The sequence below is a fragment of the Archocentrus centrarchus genome, unplaced genomic scaffold (genome assembly GCF_007364275.1).
Source record: "Archocentrus centrarchus isolate MPI-CPG fArcCen1 unplaced genomic scaffold, fArcCen1 scaffold_58_ctg1, whole genome shotgun sequence".
In the NCBI taxonomy this organism is placed as follows: domain Eukaryota; kingdom Metazoa; phylum Chordata; class Actinopteri; order Cichliformes; family Cichlidae; genus Archocentrus; species Archocentrus centrarchus.
In genome coordinates, this window is record NW_022060279.1 from 649,597 (window position 1) to 669,205 (window position 19,609).

At 41.2% G+C, this 19,609-nt stretch overlaps 1 protein-coding gene across 6 annotated transcripts in view; it reads left to right on the forward strand.

Moving 5' to 3' along the window:
• LOC115777632 (syntaxin-binding protein 4) overlaps positions 1 to 19,609 on the forward strand; it is a 142,980-nt gene that overhangs the window by 103,028 nt on the left and 20,343 nt on the right. For all 6 annotated transcript variants that reach the window (XM_030725555.1, XM_030725556.1, XM_030725557.1 and 3 more), the window contains 3 exons: positions 6,384 to 6,490; positions 11,356 to 11,497; positions 12,062 to 12,134. In XM_030725555.1, coding sequence (XP_030581415.1) covers positions 6,384 to 6,490; positions 11,356 to 11,497; positions 12,062 to 12,134 — 322 coding nt within the window. The remainder of the gene's footprint in view (positions 1 to 6,383; positions 6,491 to 11,355; positions 11,498 to 12,061; positions 12,135 to 19,609) is intronic.

Here is a 19,609-nt window from a genome sequence, read left to right on the forward strand (position 1 = left end):
AAATCAAAGTGTTTCACAAATTGAGACAATAGCATTAGACACATACGTTTATTTATTGAGACTGATACTTACTGATACTATGTATCTCTAAGGGGCCAAAATATGTGAAACATTATTATGTGTGACTGCCTTGTTCATCAAAACTGGAACTAAACATTTCTAGTAAAAGGCGAACGGTCCTACACATTCCCATTCCACTGAGCAGGAATGTCACAATTAGCGTATTCAGATAATCAAATATAGATTAGTCCTCCTGCTTCATCTGGCAATTTTCATGACTATCAATGGAAAAAATTCCTTAGGTCATTGAGTGCACTGTTATTAAATAGAACACAGAAACCACAGTCAAAGACGAACAAATCCAAGATGTGTGTGATTGAGATTCACATTTTGTAGGAAGCTGCATTCTACCAAGCTGCTCAGTCAGACAGCATTGTATCTGTGAAGAAATCAAGAAAATATCCACATATTGAAGTCGAATAACAAAGAAGTCAATGACGATTCCTAGGCAAGACTGTTACAGTCCTGTACACCCCTTTCCTTCTGTTTGTACATCCTTCCTTACTCTTCTGTTCTCCCTGCTTCCTTTTCTCCAATCTCATCCTCTCCGCCTTGTTGTCCACCCACTTACATTTAAAGGTGGACAATCTGACAAGAAGGGAAATGAGGAAAAATGAATGGAGACATGGTGAATGCAAGAATCTGCAGTTAATGTTTGTATGCTTGAAAGAAGCCATTTCCAAGCAGATGTTTCTTGTAGCATATATCCTATAAGGTTTTAGATCATTTAAATTCAATTCAGTATCACCCTGTGACTGTGAAATGTGAATTACTTGAAGCTAGCAGCTCCTGGGATGAAGAATGCATATGATTTTTGTTTGCCGAAACAGCAGATTTTAACTGGTTCAACATGTTTGTTACTGAATGATTCAAAAGCACTAAAAACAAATCTATTCATATGTATTCTCTGATGAAAAATGAATGAAGCCAATGACCACTCAAGGCTGGCTTGAAAAGTATGTCAATTCCCACAGATCCGTTAAACAGGTTTATACCTCGTACAAAAACCTGGTTTGATCTCTTCAGCCAATTTTTTCTTTAACAACTGTGTGTGTGTGTGTGTGTGTGTGTCTGGGGGGTGGGTGGGGGGGTGTGGGTGGTGCTGCCCCAGGTGAAGGACTTTAAATATCTCGGGGTCTTGAGGTGATGGTGACAGGAGTGATGGGAGCAGGGAGCAGGGAGCGGGAGATTGACAGACAGACTGGGGCTGCAGTGACGTGGGTGCTGTACCAGTCCGTTGTGGCAAAGACGGAGCTGAGCGTGAAAGCAAAGCTCTCAGTTTACCAGCCAGTCTACGTCCCTGCCCTCACCTATGGTCATGAGCTTTGGGTAGTGGGAGAGAGAGGTCTCGGCATCTCTGCAATCCTGCTCTGGATAAATGGAAGAAAATGGATGGATGGATTCATTTTACTGCTACTGATAAGAGTAGATGTTACAATTAGGCAATGAAAATGTGAAATAGGTATAGTAAATCCACCAGCATTTAATCACTATTTAATCAACATTCCCAGAAACAATAGTGAAAATGTGGCCCTATCTGGAAAGACTTGACCTTACATTACAAAGTGCTATTGCTGGTTTCCTTGTAGTTGAGTTACTTCCTATGCTGTTTTTCAGTCCTTTTTTCTCGATCACTGAGAGAACTCTGGTCTGTTTTAGGCTGAAACAAATGCATTAAAGTCAGGTTCAATGTCTGCAGCTGAAATGCAGAGTGGAGAGGTGATCATCACTGAGAGAGGATCTGTGTCTGCATTTGTTAAACTTCCTCACAATGTCTCTTTATACAGTGCTGTGAAAAAGTATTTGCCCCATTCTTAATTTCTTAGTTTTTGATATTTGTCATGCTTACATGCTTTTAGATAATCAAACAAATATTATAAATGCAGTTTTTAAAATGATGGTTTCATTTATTAAGGGAAAAAAGCTATCTAAACATTCCTGGCCCTATGTGACAAAGTAAATGCATCCTAAACCTAATACCTGGTTGTGCCACCCTTGACAGCAAGAACTGCAATCAAGCATTTGCAGTAACTCACCATGGTCATTCACATCACTGTGGAGGAATTTTGGCCCACTCTTCTTTGCAGAATTCAGCCACATTAGAGGGTTTTCCAGCATAAACAGCCTGTTTAAGGTCATGCTAAAGCATCTCAATCTGAAAGTCCAGACTTTGACTAGGCCACTCTGGAACCACCTTCTACTTCTTTTTTTTTTTGGAGCCATTCAGTGGTGGACTTCCTGGTATGTTGGATGTAGATCATTGTCCTGCTGCATAAACTGAATGCACTTGAGCTTCAGAGCATGAACTGATGGCCGGACATTCTCCTTTGGGATTTTCTGACAGAGAGCAATATTCACGGTTCCATCAGTTATGGCAACTTATCCAGATACTGAATCAGCAAAGCAGGCTCAGGCCAACAACCTACCACCACCGTGTTTGACTGTTGATATGATGTTCTTTTTATGAAAAGCTGTGTTAGTTTTAGGGCAGCTGTGCCAGGACTCAGATCTTCCAAAAAGTTCAGCTTTTGCCTTGTCAGTGCAGAGAATATTTTCCCAGAAGTCTCGGGGATCATTGAGATGTTTATTGGCAAATGGATGATGAGCCTTGGTGTTCTTTTTGGTCAGCAGTGGTTCTAATCTTGGAGCTCCCGTGGATGCCATTTTTGCCCAGCCTCTTTCTTATTGTTGAATGATGAACTCTGATTTTAACTGAGTGAGACCTGCAGGTCTTTGTTCTGTGTCCTATTGTGACCTCCTGGGAATGTTCACCACTGTTCCAAGTTTTCTTCATTTGTGGATAACGGCTGTCACCGTGGTTCACTGGCGTCCCAAAACCTTAGAAATGGCTTTGTAAGCCTTTCCAGATTGATAGATGTTTCTCAGCTGTTTCAGAGTCCACCGAACACTCTTTGATAAACTCCCCATCAGAGAATGGATTACTGTTTATGACTTTGTGGAAAATCATAAAACTGGTCTTGACTGCTCCATCCCTGGATGTGTAAAGCTTGGTAAAACTTCCTTGTTTCATTTGCAGCTTTGCTAGCAAATGTCAAGATGTCTGCACTCTGCATCAGCAGAAAGAGAAAAATATTTCTCTCCCTGTCTTGTGAAAAACATTCTGCATCAATCTGTCTTTTTTTAGTGAGCTGACATCTTTCAGGGCTGGTAAACTGAATTCTCTCATAAATGTGAAGCTGCATTCACGTGCACACACATCTGCAACAAAGTTGCACTATGATTGTCATGTACTAGACTACAATACTTATACTAGACTATAATATAATATTTTTATTTTTTATTTTAGAGAATTTGATTTTCTATTGCATGGCACTGAACAGGAGTGGCCCTCCTATCTCATTGTACATCCTGTATAATGACAATAAAAGGCATTCTATTCTATTCTACTGCTGTGGCAGGCACAGTACAGGACCCCAATGCAGGACACCCGAGGCAAAAAGCTTAATTTAAATTAGAGCTTTATTTGTGACCGTGGAGCACAAAACATAACTTGCTACCTAGACTTGACTTGAGTAACGTGAACATAACTAGACAGGGCTCCAGAACATGAGGCACACAGCAGGAAACTAACAACGTCAACACTGACGGGAACAATGACGATCGAGACAATGACGAGGAAGCAACAACAAGCAAGGGAAACTCAGGACTTAAATACAAACACAAGATAATGAGAGGATCGGGAACAGGTGGAGACACGGCTGGGAATAATGAAACAGGATGAGACCAGGACATAAACTAAATACAAGACTAAGACTACCAAAGTAAAACAGGAAACGCAGACATGGGACAGAGACGCAGACTAGTCACAACACTGGGAATAAAACTTAATACAAAAACACATGAGGCCAGGGACATGACAAATGGACAAAACAGACACTAGAACAGAGACGCAGGGGAGACAGGAACAAAGGGAACTAGGAAATCAAAATGTAAACAATAATTAATAACAAGACAGGAAACTAAGATGAACAGCCAAAACCAAAAACAGTGAGGAGCTCAATGAAAACCAACTCTAAAAGAACTAAACACAAAAAGCTGGGCACACGGCCCACGACCATCACAATGATTTCCCACCAAATCCCCCCAAAACAGTAATCCATTCTCTTTTTATCAAAGAGTGTTTGGTGGCTGAAATGGGACAAACAGCATGTGTACTTACTTAACTTTGAATCCGAATTCCCCATTGACCTCACACAGGCCAGACAGGGACAACCAACGGGCCAGATGTGGCCCACAGGCCATACAGTGCCCAGGTCTGCTTTATGGCATCACGTGGCAAAGCTTAATTTTCTTTTTTCACACGTTTGCTGCACCACCAGCTGGATGTTTTCTTCATCGTTTCATTGTTCTGTATTGGGTAAAAGGAAAAAAGTAAGACTGCTTCCCGATGGCCAGTCTGTGCAAACAAATTAGAAAAATACAATGCATTATCAAAATATGAGGCATCAAGAGACCCCAAATTCTGAGGCCAGAATGTAAATCAAAGGAAAATAAATGTTTAAATTTTGATTGGATTGAATACATTAATACATAAATTTAAAATCCATCTCTACATCCACTACATTAATTCTACATCTGTAATGGATTTTTTTTAGGGATGTGGCTGCATGCAGCAGGCTCATAGATTTCTTTTGTTCGTCACTGACCTATGGACTCGCATGTTTGAGAAAGGTCATAGTGTAACAGTAGAGCAAAGCTGTACAGCCATACACTGTCATTAAGGCTTCTTAGCTCACATAACAGCATACATAATGCCTAGCCATATTTAAAAAGCTGCTCACACTGACTCTGTCTCTGTCGTCTGATGTTGAAGCAGCTTGTTCACTTCTTCCAAATCCCAGCTCTTAATCCTTTGTGTCATATAGGAAGCAAGCTAATATTTCATGCACTGTGTTTTTTTTGTTTTTGTTTTTTTTGTGTGTGTGGGATGAGTCAGCAGGGGGATTATGTACCCATGCATTTATCAGATCTATGATAGATGGAAAATACCATGCAAAAAGGAAAGCTTGATTTCTGTGTAGATTTACAATGAATCTTATCCGTGGATTACAGTCTGGGTAAACACAGAATCCATTCTCATGTTAACTTGGTACTGCATTGGCATGCATGTTACAGCTGTGTACTGTTATTAGTGGGTGGAGTCAGAAATATGTTGAACAACTGGCAGTGTAGGCTACTCTGAACTGTAGGCCACACTGGCCCACAGTGGCCCACACTGGCCCACAGTGGCCCACAGTGGTGCTGTTGTTGGTCCTGTAGCTTAGCGCCTGCCCCAGAAAAGACAGAAACCAGAATTCTTTGCTACAATGTAGCCACGTGTTTTTGTTATCTTTGATCCTTCTTCCTCACTTTTTCCTCTTCATGTTGATCTCTGCTATTGTTCCATTTGCTGTTCAAGCTTTTCAACAGTTTTCTTCTTTTCTGGCACCGTACTGAGTGGCAGCCTGTTGCATCATACCCCAATACCAGCATTCATTTTAAGGTCCTTATTGTGTAATGTTTAGATTTTGATTTATTTATTCACAGTTTTCACTTTTCAGTATTTTGGGCTCCTTCTTTAGCACAATTTGCTGTTCCATGTTTTGGCTGTTAGCTGCACAGTAATTTTCCAGTGTTTGGGATAAATAAATAAATATTTCTTACTGTTATTACATGTAGTCATTGCTGTCAAGATACATACTGTTGGCTTTTGGGAGGACCGCACACAAATGTGTCAACATAGCCACCGTTTCTCCTTGGCCTCCTTTTGTGCTAAAGGTGGATGCAGTTAATGCTGCTGTTTCACAGCAAAAAGGTTCCTGGTTCAATTCCTGCCTGAGGCCTTTCTGTCTAGAGTTTGCATGTTCTTTCTGAGCCTGAGTGGGTTTCCTCCAGCTACTCTGGCTTCTTCCAGCAGTCCAAAGACATGGACATAAGGTTAACTGGTGGTATAGAAGTGTATTTAGAGTAGAAAAGCGCTATATAAGAAACCATCTATTTACCATGTAATCACAAGCAAAGTAACAAGAACTTGCATATAGTATAAACTCCTGATCAGTGCCCAATTTTAGTTGCAGGACTTGCCCACATGTCAGGCAGAGAACAGTGCAAATAAAAGCTGAACATGACACAATGACTACATGCTGCTTTTACATTCCTGCAGTTGAAAAGAGCTGATACTCACTACACTTGGATAGGGGCTGAGATTCTTGGAACTGGCCCTGTATATTTGTAGGTTTGAACTGTTATAGCATTTAATCCTCCACAGAAACAGGACTCCTGTGGCTTTTTGTATGAATAAAACTGTTGTCTCTGTTGTATAGGATGGACGGCTGAGACCAGGAGATCAGCTCATTGCCATTAACAAGGAGTCTTTGATTGGAGTGACACATGAGGAGGCCAAAAGCATGTTGAACAAAGTGAAATTCAGGTGAGTGTTGATCATATTAGAAATGGATGTAATCAAAGTGAGTAAAATCTATATGAAAAGTGAGTATAATCAGCCACTGCACACACAGCGCTACAGTGCAAACTCTTTTGTTCCTTATGTTTTTGGACATTGACACAATTTTTGTTATGTTTTTGCTGTTTTCCAGCATGTGTTCAAGTTAGAGTTCTATAATGAATGTTGACTTGAACTGCATTAACCACTGAATTAGAGCTGTTTCTATACACAGTCTCCTATTCTTAAGATAGCTGCCTCAAAATCTAATGCAATTCAGTTCAATTCAATTCAACTCAATTCAATTCATATAGCACCAAACCACAACAAACAGTCGCTTCAAGGCACTTTATATAGTAGGTGAAGACCCTACTATAATACAGAGAAAACCCAACAGTCCAAACGACCCCCTATGAGCAGCACTTGGTGACAGTGGGAAGGAAAAACTCCCTTTAACAGGAAGAAACCTCCATCAGAACCAGGCTCAGGGAGGGGGGGTCATCTGCTGAGGGGGGAGACAGAGATTAATAATAACTAATGATTAAATGCAGAGTGGAGTATAAACAGAGTAAATAAGGTGAATGAAAAGAAACAGTGCATCATGGGAACCCCCCAGCAGCCTAGGCCTATAGCAGCATAACTAAGGGAGGGTTCAGGGTCACCTGATCCAGCCCTAACTATAAGCTTGATCATAAAGGAAAGTTTTAAGCCTAATCTTAAAAATAGAGAGGGTGTCTGTCTCCTGAATCCAAGCTGGGAGCTGGTTCCACAGAAGAGGCGCCTGAAAGCTGAAGGCTCTGCCTCCCATTCTACTCTTAAGTACTTAGTAGTCACAGTTACTGTGACTCGGGGGTGTTGATTCATTTAAACTAACATATTCATCCTGCTGTAACCAGGTTTCTGTAAGGCAGAATAAATCAATATGTTGATCAATTATTAAATCATTTACTAACAGGGACTTGGAAGAGAGAGACCTAATGTTTCATAATCCACATTTAACTGTTTTACTCTTTGGTGCATTTGATGAAGCTGTATTATTTATTGTTTTTGAATTTTTATGCTTAAACATTTTTTGTTTTTTGGTGGTCTGGGAGCAGCACCGATTCTGTGGGGATGGGTTTTGGGGGGATGGCAGGAGGAGAGAAGCTGCAGAGAGGCGTGTGAAACCACTCAGCCAGCAATTCAAGGAGAACATGTAACTCCTGGTCTGATTGGGGGGGGGGGGGGCAGAGAAAACTACAGAGTCCAATTCACCGATTCACTATTAACTTTAGTGACCTCCAGTTGGTGTAACCAAGTGTCATTACTGCCGACGTGAATTATTACTGTACCAGATCTAAGTTTATCCTTTGCCAGCAGTTTCAAATTTCCTTCTATGTCACCTGCTCTGGCACCTCGAAGACAGTCAGTCATGGTCGCTGGTGTCGCTAGCTTCACATTTCTCAAAACAGAGTCGCCAATAACCAGGACATGTTTTTTTTTTCTTTTCCTTTAAAGTCTACCATAAGGGCCACAAAAAGGTCTCACATGTTCCTTGACAGATAAACCTGGTCATAACAAAATATGGATATTGGTAAGAAAAGGCCATGATTTGAAGTATAAAACATCTCCTGTGAAAGAGAGTTAAAGAAGTGTGATGTAATCTAAAGTGGGACCATGGGATTGAGTAGTTTCCACTTTACTGGGTCACATGTGGGTCATTCCATTTAAATTCAGTTCAAATTAGGGGTGGGACTCGATTAATCGAATTAATTACAAGCTTTGTAATTAATTAATTGAAATTAATCGCATTTTAATCGCATTTCAATATTTAACATGATAAATATTAATTTAAGTTTGGTTGATGAATGAATCAATATACATAAGCTTAAACTTCAAAATGTTGTTTATTTTCCCACCAGTCTACTACACAGACCAATGAAGGGTGGAAGTGCTCCTGTGATAAACTCCTGAAACTAAAGTTAAGCATCATAACTGGATAGTTTTATTCAACATTAATGTCTCACTTAATATAGTTGGAAATTAATCATTCGCTCAGCTGTATTCCTTGATACTGAAATGTGTTATGCTTGTTTTAACAGCTTATTTTGAATAAAGTAATTAAAATTAAACCACAAAAAACAGCAAAAGTTTGTTCTCTGTTTAACCAGCTGCTTTTACACAGCTGTGCTTCGCACTCACGGTTGCAACATGAGCTATGCAGAGGTGAGGGCAGGTGAGCTGATATGAAGGTTAGACGCTCACTTCTGGCCTTTGCGGTCTTCGTGGGCCGGGTCCTTCGAAGGATGCGGCCCCTGAATTTGGACATTGTGCGCCGATATAAACTGTATTAACGCGTTAAAGTCCCACCCCTAGTTAAAATTGAGAAAAGTTTCTGTCTCACCCTCTTAGAATTAAGTTTGTTTTGTTGGTTTTGGATAATAATAATTTAATAATTTTAACTTATAATACTATAATTTATACTATATATATAATTTATACTATTTATACTATAACTTAGTATCAGTTATAGTATAAATATGATTTTATGATTTCCATCATTTTTGAGTCATAATTTAAGTGCAGGGGATAGCCACATGAAATTTCCATGGTTGAAACAAACAACCAACCAAAAATCATTTAAGCTTTGTTAAAGGAGCAACCAAATGAATTTTACATCAACTCCAAGTATCACAATTCAAAGTCAATTTCTCCTATTGTTTCTGAATTTAATGACTAACAGTAACAGGTACTCTGGATATTCTACCTGTTTCCTCATAATTCAGTAGGGAAAACTTTAAAAAGTGTTTTTTGTCTCTGATTTTCCAAAATTACCTATATGAATTGCAGTCATTGTAATTTTCCAGTCATCAACTATTAGAGTACAATTGAAAGGTTTTTGAACAAACTGCCAATGATAACAGTATATTTTTTAAAAAATAAAACACTCAAAATGCGCCCAAAATGCATGTTCCAAATTATTCTGCACAGCAGAATTTTCAACCTTTTTCATTTTTATAAAGAAAAAAAAAATGGCCATTTGTGAAATTATAAGCATTACAGGTTATTACAAACTGAAATCAAACAGTTTAAGTCAAACCTTTGTTCTGGGTGATGTTACATTTGCACATAGGACCCCTTGTTCGAAAGGAGCTTCTGAACTCTCTCGTCCATTGAATTTGTCAGGTTTTGGATGGTATCTGCTTCTATTGTTTTGCATGAGGACAGAATACCCTCCCAGAGCTGTTGCTTAGATGTGAACTGCCTCCCACCCTCATAGACACTCCTTTTGATGATGCTCCAGAGGTTCTCAATGGGATTGAGGTCAGGGGAGCATGGGGGCCACACCATAAGTTTGTCCCCTTTTATGCCCATAGCAGCCAGAGATGCAGATGTGTTCTTTGCAGCATGAGACGGTGCATTATCATGCATGAAAATGATCTTGCTGCGGACTGCACGGTTCTTCTTCTTGAACCATGGCAGGAAGTGCTGTTTGAGAGACTCCACATACATTATGGAGGTCATCTTTACCCCTTCAGGGATCCTAAAGGGGCCGACAATCTCTCTCCCCATGATTCCAGCCCAAAATATTACTCCACCTCCTCCTTGTTGGCACCGTAGCCTTGTTTGCATGGGGTGTCCATCAACCAGCCATCCTCCACTCCATCCATCTGGACCATTGAGCGTTGCACGGCACTCATCGGTGAACAAAACAGTTTTGAAGTCAGTCTTCATGTATTGTTTGGCCCACTGGAGCGTTTCTGCTTGTGTGCAGTGGATAGAGGAGGTCGACAGGATGGCTTACGCACAGCTGCAAACCTCTGAAGGACCCTGCATCTTGTTGTTTGGGGGACGTTGGAGGCACCAGCAGCTTCAAAAACGTGTCTGCTGCTATGACAAGGCATTTTTGCAGCTATTCTTTTAACCTGATGTAATTGCCTGTTGGAAAGAGTCCTCAATTTTCCCTTATCAGCGCGCACACGTGTGTGCTCTGAATCAGCTACATACTTCTTGATTGTGCGATGATCACGATGAAGTGTCTTGGCAATGCTGATTGTAGTCATGCCTTGACCTAAACACTCCACAATTTGTTGCTTCTCAGCAGCCGACACATCCTTTTTCTTTCCCATTTTGGCTGAAAATGTAGGCTGCTTAATAATGTGGGACAGCCTTCTTAAGTAGTCTTGCCTTTAATTGGACACACCTGCCAAACTAATTAGCACAGGTGTCTGCAATTGCTTTCAGTGATATACTGATTACACATCACCATCAATGGGTTTAACTGACAAACAGAAAAATCTTACCTTATCACAGTGTAGTGTTAGGCTTTGGTGATCTCTGGACTTGTGTAGAATTGATTTGGTGTCATGGTGTCAGGGTTTTCATTGTTTGGGGTTTGAATTCTTGGTAAATGTCTTTGACTTTGGGCTTCTGTCGAGTTTGTTAGTCCAGGTTTTTAAGGCTCGGAGGGACTGAGGTCACTGACTTATTTATTTTTGTCCTGTGGGATTACCCTGCTGTTTACTGAACGCCACTCTTTGGTGATGTCCTTGGATTACAAGCATTAGGCAGTCAATGGCCACAAAGTATTCTTAACTATGTATTTACAATAAGCCTTTATTGTGCTAATGTTAATTTTGTGCAATTAGATTTGATCTGCTAGAAGTGGAGCATTGTATATAAAAAAGGCTGGTCCTCCTCAGTGTTAAATGTTTCATTCAGCAAATCGTGTTAAAGCTGATTTTACACTTTAAGCCCATATTCATCATACAACTTGAATATGTTTTGGTATATATATGGACAACACTTTATGTTGACCATAACTGGTTGCATGCTTATGTCTTTGTGTTTGCAAAAAAACTTTTTGTCTCTAGTCAAGACATCACAGTGGACGTCGCCTTCATCCCAGGGAAAGGACTTTTTCCAAGCAGCACGTCTCTTCACAATGGAGTCCAGCGAGCATCAGGCAACAGCTTTAGCTCTGGGCGCTTAAAAGTCCACATCAGATCACCCGAGGTCAGCTCCACCACATCATCTTCCAGGCCATTCATAGAATAAGTGGCATCTTATTACTCTCTCAACATACCAGCCAAAGCAGAAGCAGCAGGATTTTAACGTGAACAAAAAATAATTAGACATCTTAGGCTCCTACATCAGCACTCTGACTGCAGGATAAAAGATAGAAACTGACTGAGCTTTGGGAAACAGCTGAAGATCTAAGTGTCTTTTTTTGGCTAGTTTACTGCAGCTAGTTATTTTCTGTGTTTATCGCCACTGTAAAAACAACAAAAAAAGTGGATGTGGGAGTCGGCTGAGTTGATTATGGAGATTGGAGATGAAGCCTGAATTTACTCTGCAAGCTAAACTCTCAGGCTAATGTAATCACACTCTGCGTTCTTTGGTAGCTGGTGATTGACCATTTACTAACCTGTTCACTACGAGCATGTTTGTGAAATATCTTTGCCCTGCAAGTCAATAGTGACTATCAAAATCCCTCAGTGGTCATTAGTATTTCATTTATATTTAATTATTTGTGTTTTCCATTTGCATGTGTGAATGTATATATTTTTTTCTGTGCAGATCTGTGCAGAGGAGCCTGCCCCGGTGTCCTCACCTTCTCCTGACATCTGCCCTCCAGATATTAACGTTTCAGGTAGAGCACCTGGCTGTTTCTTCCTCTTCCTTTGCTCTCATGCTGCTGTGGTCAGAGCTGTGCAGGGTGCACACTGAGCGATGCACACAGAGATTAACAGTAATAAGAACCGTTTACGTTAGAGATTCATTGTCTTCATACTAAACATTATATTTATTATAAGAGCCCCATTGTTCTACAGAAGCATTAAACACAGCACTGAGCATCTCAGCTGCACTGAAAACAAAGATTTGGCTCATTTTTAATAAAACTGCAATAACCAGGAACAAGGACATTTGTGAGGAGCTGTTAAATATGTGCACTGTGCAACAGTATTGGAGATGACAAAAATATAGACAGACACACAGATACAGATGGATGACAAAGGAAAGACCTGAACGCTGGATGATCTTCTTCATCCTGTGATGAAACATCTTGAACCTGATGATGTTGTTTCTTCCACAATGACATTTCCTTCATCTGAGACTGTGCCTCTGAGAAAATGCCCCCATAGGCGGTTTATGGAAGCTGTTACTATGAGTCACACTCATACTGTAATGTTAGGGGACCTCTAGAGGCCATGCAAATCCGTGCATGCAGTGTTAGCTGGTGGTGTCACCATTACATGGGGAGCAAGTTGGCACCAACTCTGTGAGGGTTCTTTTTGTCACCATTTATATTTATATGCAATGGCATGTAAATATTTACTATTCTTCTGCAATCCTTGTCTATGTTTTTACAATGAAAATGTGACTTAGTTCATAAAATAACATTACCATCTAATACCTTATAAAAGATTGCCAAATCTAGGTTGAAATTTCCACTGATATGTTGTTCAAATGAAACACACTAAATATGCCGTCTGATCGGGGAATAAAAGTTAGACGTTGGGATTGGGCTTATGCAGTGAGTTTGATCCAACAGCATACAGTAGGGGATCATGAGAGATCTTAACACTGATGGCTATAGTTAGATTTTATTGGAGAACTAATAAAAAACATTCATGAAGCAAAGAGAATTCATTGTTTTGCACTTTCTTCCACTGGCCAGCAAACTTTAGGCACAGGCAGCCTGCTGTGTTTCCAGCTGCTGTAAAGTGTCGAGTATGGCATTGCTGGCCTTTCCATTGATTTGACAATGAAGAACTTCTTGTCCTTCATCTTCCAAACACTTTCCTCTTGGTAGAGCAGAACGGTTCTCTACTAGGTACACATGAGTGTATCAGAGAACAGTGGCACTCTGAATGAAGCACTGCAGTGGGTGCTGTATATGAATCAAATGTGCCCAAAACATCCAGCTTGCTTTTTTACTTTTGAGCAATAATTTGAATATTGATGGCTTGACACAGACCTGTGCTGCAGTTCTATGGGCAGTATTTTACTCTCCGAGTCTGCACGCTGCTCACATGACTGAAAGCTGTGAGTACGTCAGAGGCATGGATGTTGGTATGGAGCAGATTATTTCATTCCCATTGATCAAGCTAAAAATCTTTCCACCTTCAACCCATGGACATACTGTACATAATTCAGAATTTCAGGGATTTCTCTTGATTATAATTGATTGTAATTATTGTAGGGTCTTTCCCTTACAATACAAAGCGCCTTGAGGTGACTGTTTGTTGTTATATAAATAAAACTGAATTGAATTGAATTGAATGAACCTCAATTTAGAGCTACAAATTAGTATGAAACTAAAACCACTGATCACAGTATTTATAAATCATACTAAGGATGTGTGAAAATCTACAGGTATGACATGAACTTGGGTCTCTGGCATGAGCCATGAAATTATTAATCACCAACCCCTTCATGATTTCTTTTTTTTTTTTTTTGCTTTTGCCTTTCAAAATAGAAAAAAATCAGTTGGCAGTTTAACTCGTGCTACAAGGCTAAATGCAGTGGCCTGAGTTTGACTTCAACCCAAGGCTGTTTACTGTGCATCTACTCTCTCTCTCTCTCTCTCTCCCCAGTTTTCCGTCGGCTCTTCTGGACACACAATAAAGTTGCAGGGATTAGTCCGGATCTGACAGAAAGAAATCCTTTGTTTTCTTCTGTGCATCTTACACATCAGCTGTTACACACAGATTCAGGTTCCAGGTTGAATAGCTTGCACCTGCTGGTTGAATCGTGCACTCACCTAAGCTGTCAGGTTTAGCCAGAGAACAACTGCCTGCAGGATCACACTAAGCCGCCGGCAATTTCTGGCAGAAGAGTTCATTTTTATATCAGAATCAGAATCTTTATTGTCATTGTACACGCACATTGCACAACGAAAGTTAAAATGCATTCTTTTCTAGGTGCCTCAGACAATAAATAATAAAAATATGAGTGATAAAAATGATTAATAAAATACAATACACAATAATAAGTTAACATTAGAAGAATCTAGCCCAGATACACACACCAACGCACGCACACACTCAGCACCACCACCCCACATCACTGTCCATTTGACCACACAGAGTTCAGTTCAATGGTGGCTCTGGTTGTTCTGGCCTTCATTGTCCTGAAACAGCTGCCTGATGGCAGTAGCTGAAACAAGGAGTGTCCAGGGTGTGAGGGGTCCTGGAGGATGTTCTGTGCCCTCCTCTGGCAGCGGCCATTGAACAGTTCCTGGAGGGAGGGCAGGGGACAGCCTATGATCTTTTGAGCAGTGTTGATGATTCGCTGGAGTGTTTTTCTGTCTGCTGCTGTGCAGCTGTTGAACCACACGCACAGACAGTAGGTCAGGATGCTCTCTGCAGAGCAACGGTAGAAGGACACCAGCAGATTCTGGGTCAGATGGTTGCTCCTAAGAACCCTCAGGAAATGCTCTGTTGGGCCTTTTTGACAGTGCTGGTCGTAGCTGCAGTCACAGCCCTGTGGAGAGCCGGTGCTGAGGCTGATGGCTGAAGAGAGGTGGGGACCTACTCTTACCCTCTGGGAACGGTCTGTCAGGAAGTCCTTGATCCAAAGACAGGTGGAGCGTGGTATCCCCAGATCTGACAGTTTAGTCACCAGTCTGCCAGGAAGGATGGTGTTAAACGCCGAGCTGAAGTCCACAAACATTAGCTGAGCGTAGTCCCCCCCCCCCCCCCCCCCCCCCCTGCTCCAAGTGAGAGAGGGCAGAGTGGAGGGCCGTGGCAACGGCGTCCTCTGTGGACCGGTTGGATCTGTAGGCAAACTGGTCGGGGTCTAGTCTGGGGGAGAGCCTGGAGATGATGTGAGCCCGGACAAGCTTTTCAAAGCACTTCATAATAATTGGTGTGAGTGCTACTGGCCTGTAGTCATTCAAACCTCTGACAGTGTTCTTCTTGGGGATGGGGACGATAATGGAGGACTTCAGGCAGGAAGGGACAGCAGCCTGGCTCAGGGACTGGTTAAAAATGCTGGTAAAAATACCAGCCAGCTGAGCCGCACAGACCTTCAGTACCCATCCAGAGACACCATCGGGCCCCACAGCTTTCCTGGGGTTCACAGTGATTGTTCTTAGCTGCCACTTGTAGTTCTGAGGTTGTCATCCTGGTTCCAGAGAGGAACACATGTAAAAACAGCACTCACACTCTGCTAGCAGTTAGCTTTACTCCCTCCCTCATTGGGGCTGCTCGGTCATGAGCTGCTAGTTTGCGCTGCTCTCGGTGGAAATCTGGTCGTTACTCAGATGAGCTGGCTGCGTCTTTGTTTACAAATTAGTGCAATGGTCATAGATTCCCTGCAGAACTTCCCACTCCCTTCAGATTTTTGCAATTGTAACGTCATGCAATTGCCTAGCTTACTAAATCTGGCCTGAATTGTGCTACATGGATGTCTCCACAAATAAACTTGTTTAGTTATTTAATAATTTAGAGCACCAACAGAGGAAATGCAGAGGTTATATATGTATATGAATTTGATGCAGGTTCTGTGAGCCATAATACTTTGAGCAGCATGAAAATTGTTACTTGTGGAATATTTGAAATTTTTGTTGCAGTATTACTGTTATGAGGAAGGTCATATTAGACGTCACCAGTTCAAACTGAACTAACATCATAAGGCTTTGACATATTGCATTTCATATTATTTTGTGCATTTTGTGCTTTATGTAAACAAGTCCAGTTCAATCAAAGCTGGACGAATACTTCAAGCACTGAAAATTAGCACCTCCCCACAATTTGGGCCATTATTGCCAAAATTCAGGCTGAAAATGTGTTTTAGACATTTTCAGTTTGAACTTTTGACCTAGCAGCATATCATGAAGGCTGATGGGGTGTTTCAACTTTGTGAATGCAAAATAACTCAAGAACTACGTCACTGAGGATGCTCAAATTCACATAATGCATTTACTAAAAATCTTGGACAAGTTCACATTTTTGCATCCATTACCTCAAGGTAAAGGTCAGAGGTCAAGTTTTTTTTGGCCACAGTGGCTTTTATCCACAGTAGAGAGACAGGAAATGGGGGAAGACACCCAGGCAAACTGGCGACAGGCTGGGACTCAAACCTGCACCACCCGCACCACAACGCGGCATATGTATGTGGTCGCCGGCTTCACCACTAAGCCACCCGGGCACCCGAGAGGTCAAGTTTTCTGAAAATCTTGTGAATGTGATAACTCGAGAAAGATGTCCCCTTGGGATTTTCAAATTGATGCCATACATGTAACTATTAAAAATCTCTGACCTAAAAATCTATGGATAACATTTTTTTCTACTGTAATGTTTAGAAACTGATGGTAGCTGCATATAAGATGACAGAGACAGACAAAGTTTTTATCCTTCCTGTCCCAGTGTGTGACTGCAGGAACATCTTGTCACTTCCATATTTACTTCTTCACACACACACGGTATATGCTGCTTGACAGAAACCAGAGATAGTAACAACAGCAAAAAGCAGCTGTGTTCCTGTCAAACCAAGATACGTAATATTGAGGTTATAAAACTGCCGTCCAAATGCAAAAGGACAAGCTGACCAAAAGGATCAGCATCTAGGAAAGTGGGAATAGTGTTGTCCTTTAGATGCAGGTTTTGACAAGGACCTGCCATGTGAAATATGCAGCCAAAGCAAATGACATATTTTGATCCTTTTTCAAAATAATTCATTATGAGTTTTATAGAAAGGCAGTAAGTTACCCTTCTAAATATAATTCAGAGAGAAGACAGAGGCTGTTGAGTCCTCGCCCTGCTGCTGGCAGGTTTAAATCAGATCAGGTTTTGAGCTGTTCCTGCAGAGAGGTCCGTTCTTCAGTGAATGTTGTGGAAATCTTTTCTACGTTTTATCCTCGTATGATTTGTGGGGCCTCTGAGCCCCTCCCAAATGACCAAGCTCCTTGCCCTATCTCTAAGGCTGAGCCCTGAGATGTCATACTGTCATGATGTTGCATGAGTAAAAAAAAGAACTTATAGTTACGACTGGATCGGGTGACCCTGAGCCAGCGCTTAGTTATACTGCTTTAGGCTCAGGCTGCTGGGGGACTTCCCATAATGAGCTGAGCACTTCTTCTTCACTCCTCATGTGTTTGTATGCTGATACTGCAGACCATTAACTTTAGTTGTCTCTCTCTTTGTGCTGATCTTTTTTCTCTTTCCTCTCACCCACAAATGGTCTGGCCCCCCCTCAGCCTGGTTCTTCAGCAGTTTCTGCCTGTTAAAAACAAGTCCTTCCTCTCCATCATTGCCAAGAGCTTGCTCATGGGGATCATGTGCTTGTTGGGGATTCTCTCTGAGATATTATTATCTAATATCGTAAGATCTTTACCTAGCAAATAAAGCATCCTCAGACAGTTGTTGTGAAATATATTATATTATATCTTCACTCAGGAATTTTTTTCTCTAAGCGTTATTATTTCTGATCACTATTATTTTGTTAATACTAAAAATTGATTCAACAAATGCAGCATGCCATTACTTTACTGGGTCAAACTGACAATCCTGGGCAGCACAGTACTGCAGTGGTTAGCACTGTTGGGTCACAGCAAGAGGGCTGCTGGTTTGAATCTGCCAGTCAGCTGGAGCCTTTCTGTGTGGAGTTTCCACTGTGTGAGTGTCCCCTCTGGATACTCCGACTCCCTCCCACAGTCCAAACACATGCATGTTAGATTCTAGCCCGTAGATTTGAATGCCAGTGGGTTGTCTGTTTCCCTGTGTCAGCCCAGCGATAGACACTTGTCCTATGACTGGAATAGACTTGAACCCCTTGCAACTCTGAATTGGATAAGTGAAGAAAATGCATGGATGATGGAACTGACAGTTCTACCATCAATAAGACCAGAATTATCACTAAATAATTTTGTGAAGATGAAAGTAAAATGAAAAAAGGATGAAAATCATATGCAGTGTATTTCAGTCACCAGACCTCAACTCAAGTGAACACCTGTTTCAGTCTGGCAGGTAAGATAGTGCTCAGCCCTCCAGTAGTGCCAGAGACATGAAGAAGCAATACCACAGATCAATGCAACTGCTCAGCACCTTATTTATAGATCTTTAAATGACACAAAGAAGAGAATTCTTTGAGTAAATAGACTTGCTTACAGTCCATATTAATTTCGAGGCATGTTATATATTTAATGGGAGCCACATTATGGCCACCTACCAACACACCATATACCACTACTGTTTGTAACAAATAATCATACTGAAAAACAAATAGACCAGCAGCTCTAATGTGAAGGGTCGCCCATGGCTCTGGGCTGAAAGCCACCCGACAGCCTGTCCCAATCCTATTGACCGGGATTACCCCAGCCAAGGTTATTTCCTAGGTGCCCTACCCATTTAGTTCCCTGCCGGCCTCTTGCTAAGCCAGTTTCTAGCTGTGACAGATGTCAGCACTTTGTAGTGAGGTGAGCACACAGTTTTTTTTTCAGTCTCTTTTGTAATTTATATTTTTTATATATTACAAAATATAACTACAGTACATTTCCAGAATTATGATTTAGGTCACTGTGTAGCAATGGTGCAGTTTCACTGAGTCTGAGATTGTCGATGACATTCTGGGGTGGCTGTAGCTCAGGAGGAACAGCAGGTCTCCTACTAACTGAAAGATTGGTGGTTTGATCTCTGGCTACTCCAGTCTGCATGCCAAAATCCCAGCTGATTATAGGCCAATCTCCAACCTTCCTTTTCTCTCAAAGACTCTTGAAAGAGTAGTTGTAAAACAGCTAACTGATCATCTGCAGAGGAACGGTTTATTTGAAGAGTTTCAGTCAGGTTTCAGAATTCATCACAGTACAGAAACAGCATTAGTGAAGGTTACCAATGATCTTCTTACAGCCTCTGACAGTGGACTCATCTCTGATCTTGTCCTGTTGGACCTCAGTGCAGCTTTGATACTGTTGACCATAACATTTTATTACAGAGATTAGAGCATACTATAGGTATTAAAGGTACTGCACTGCAGTGGTTTGAATCATATTTATCTCATAGACTCCAATTTGTTCATGTAAATGGGGAGTCTTCTTCACACACTAAGGTTAATTATGGAGTTCCACAGGGTTCTGTGCTAGGACCAATTTTATTTACATTATACATGCTTCCCTTAGGCAGT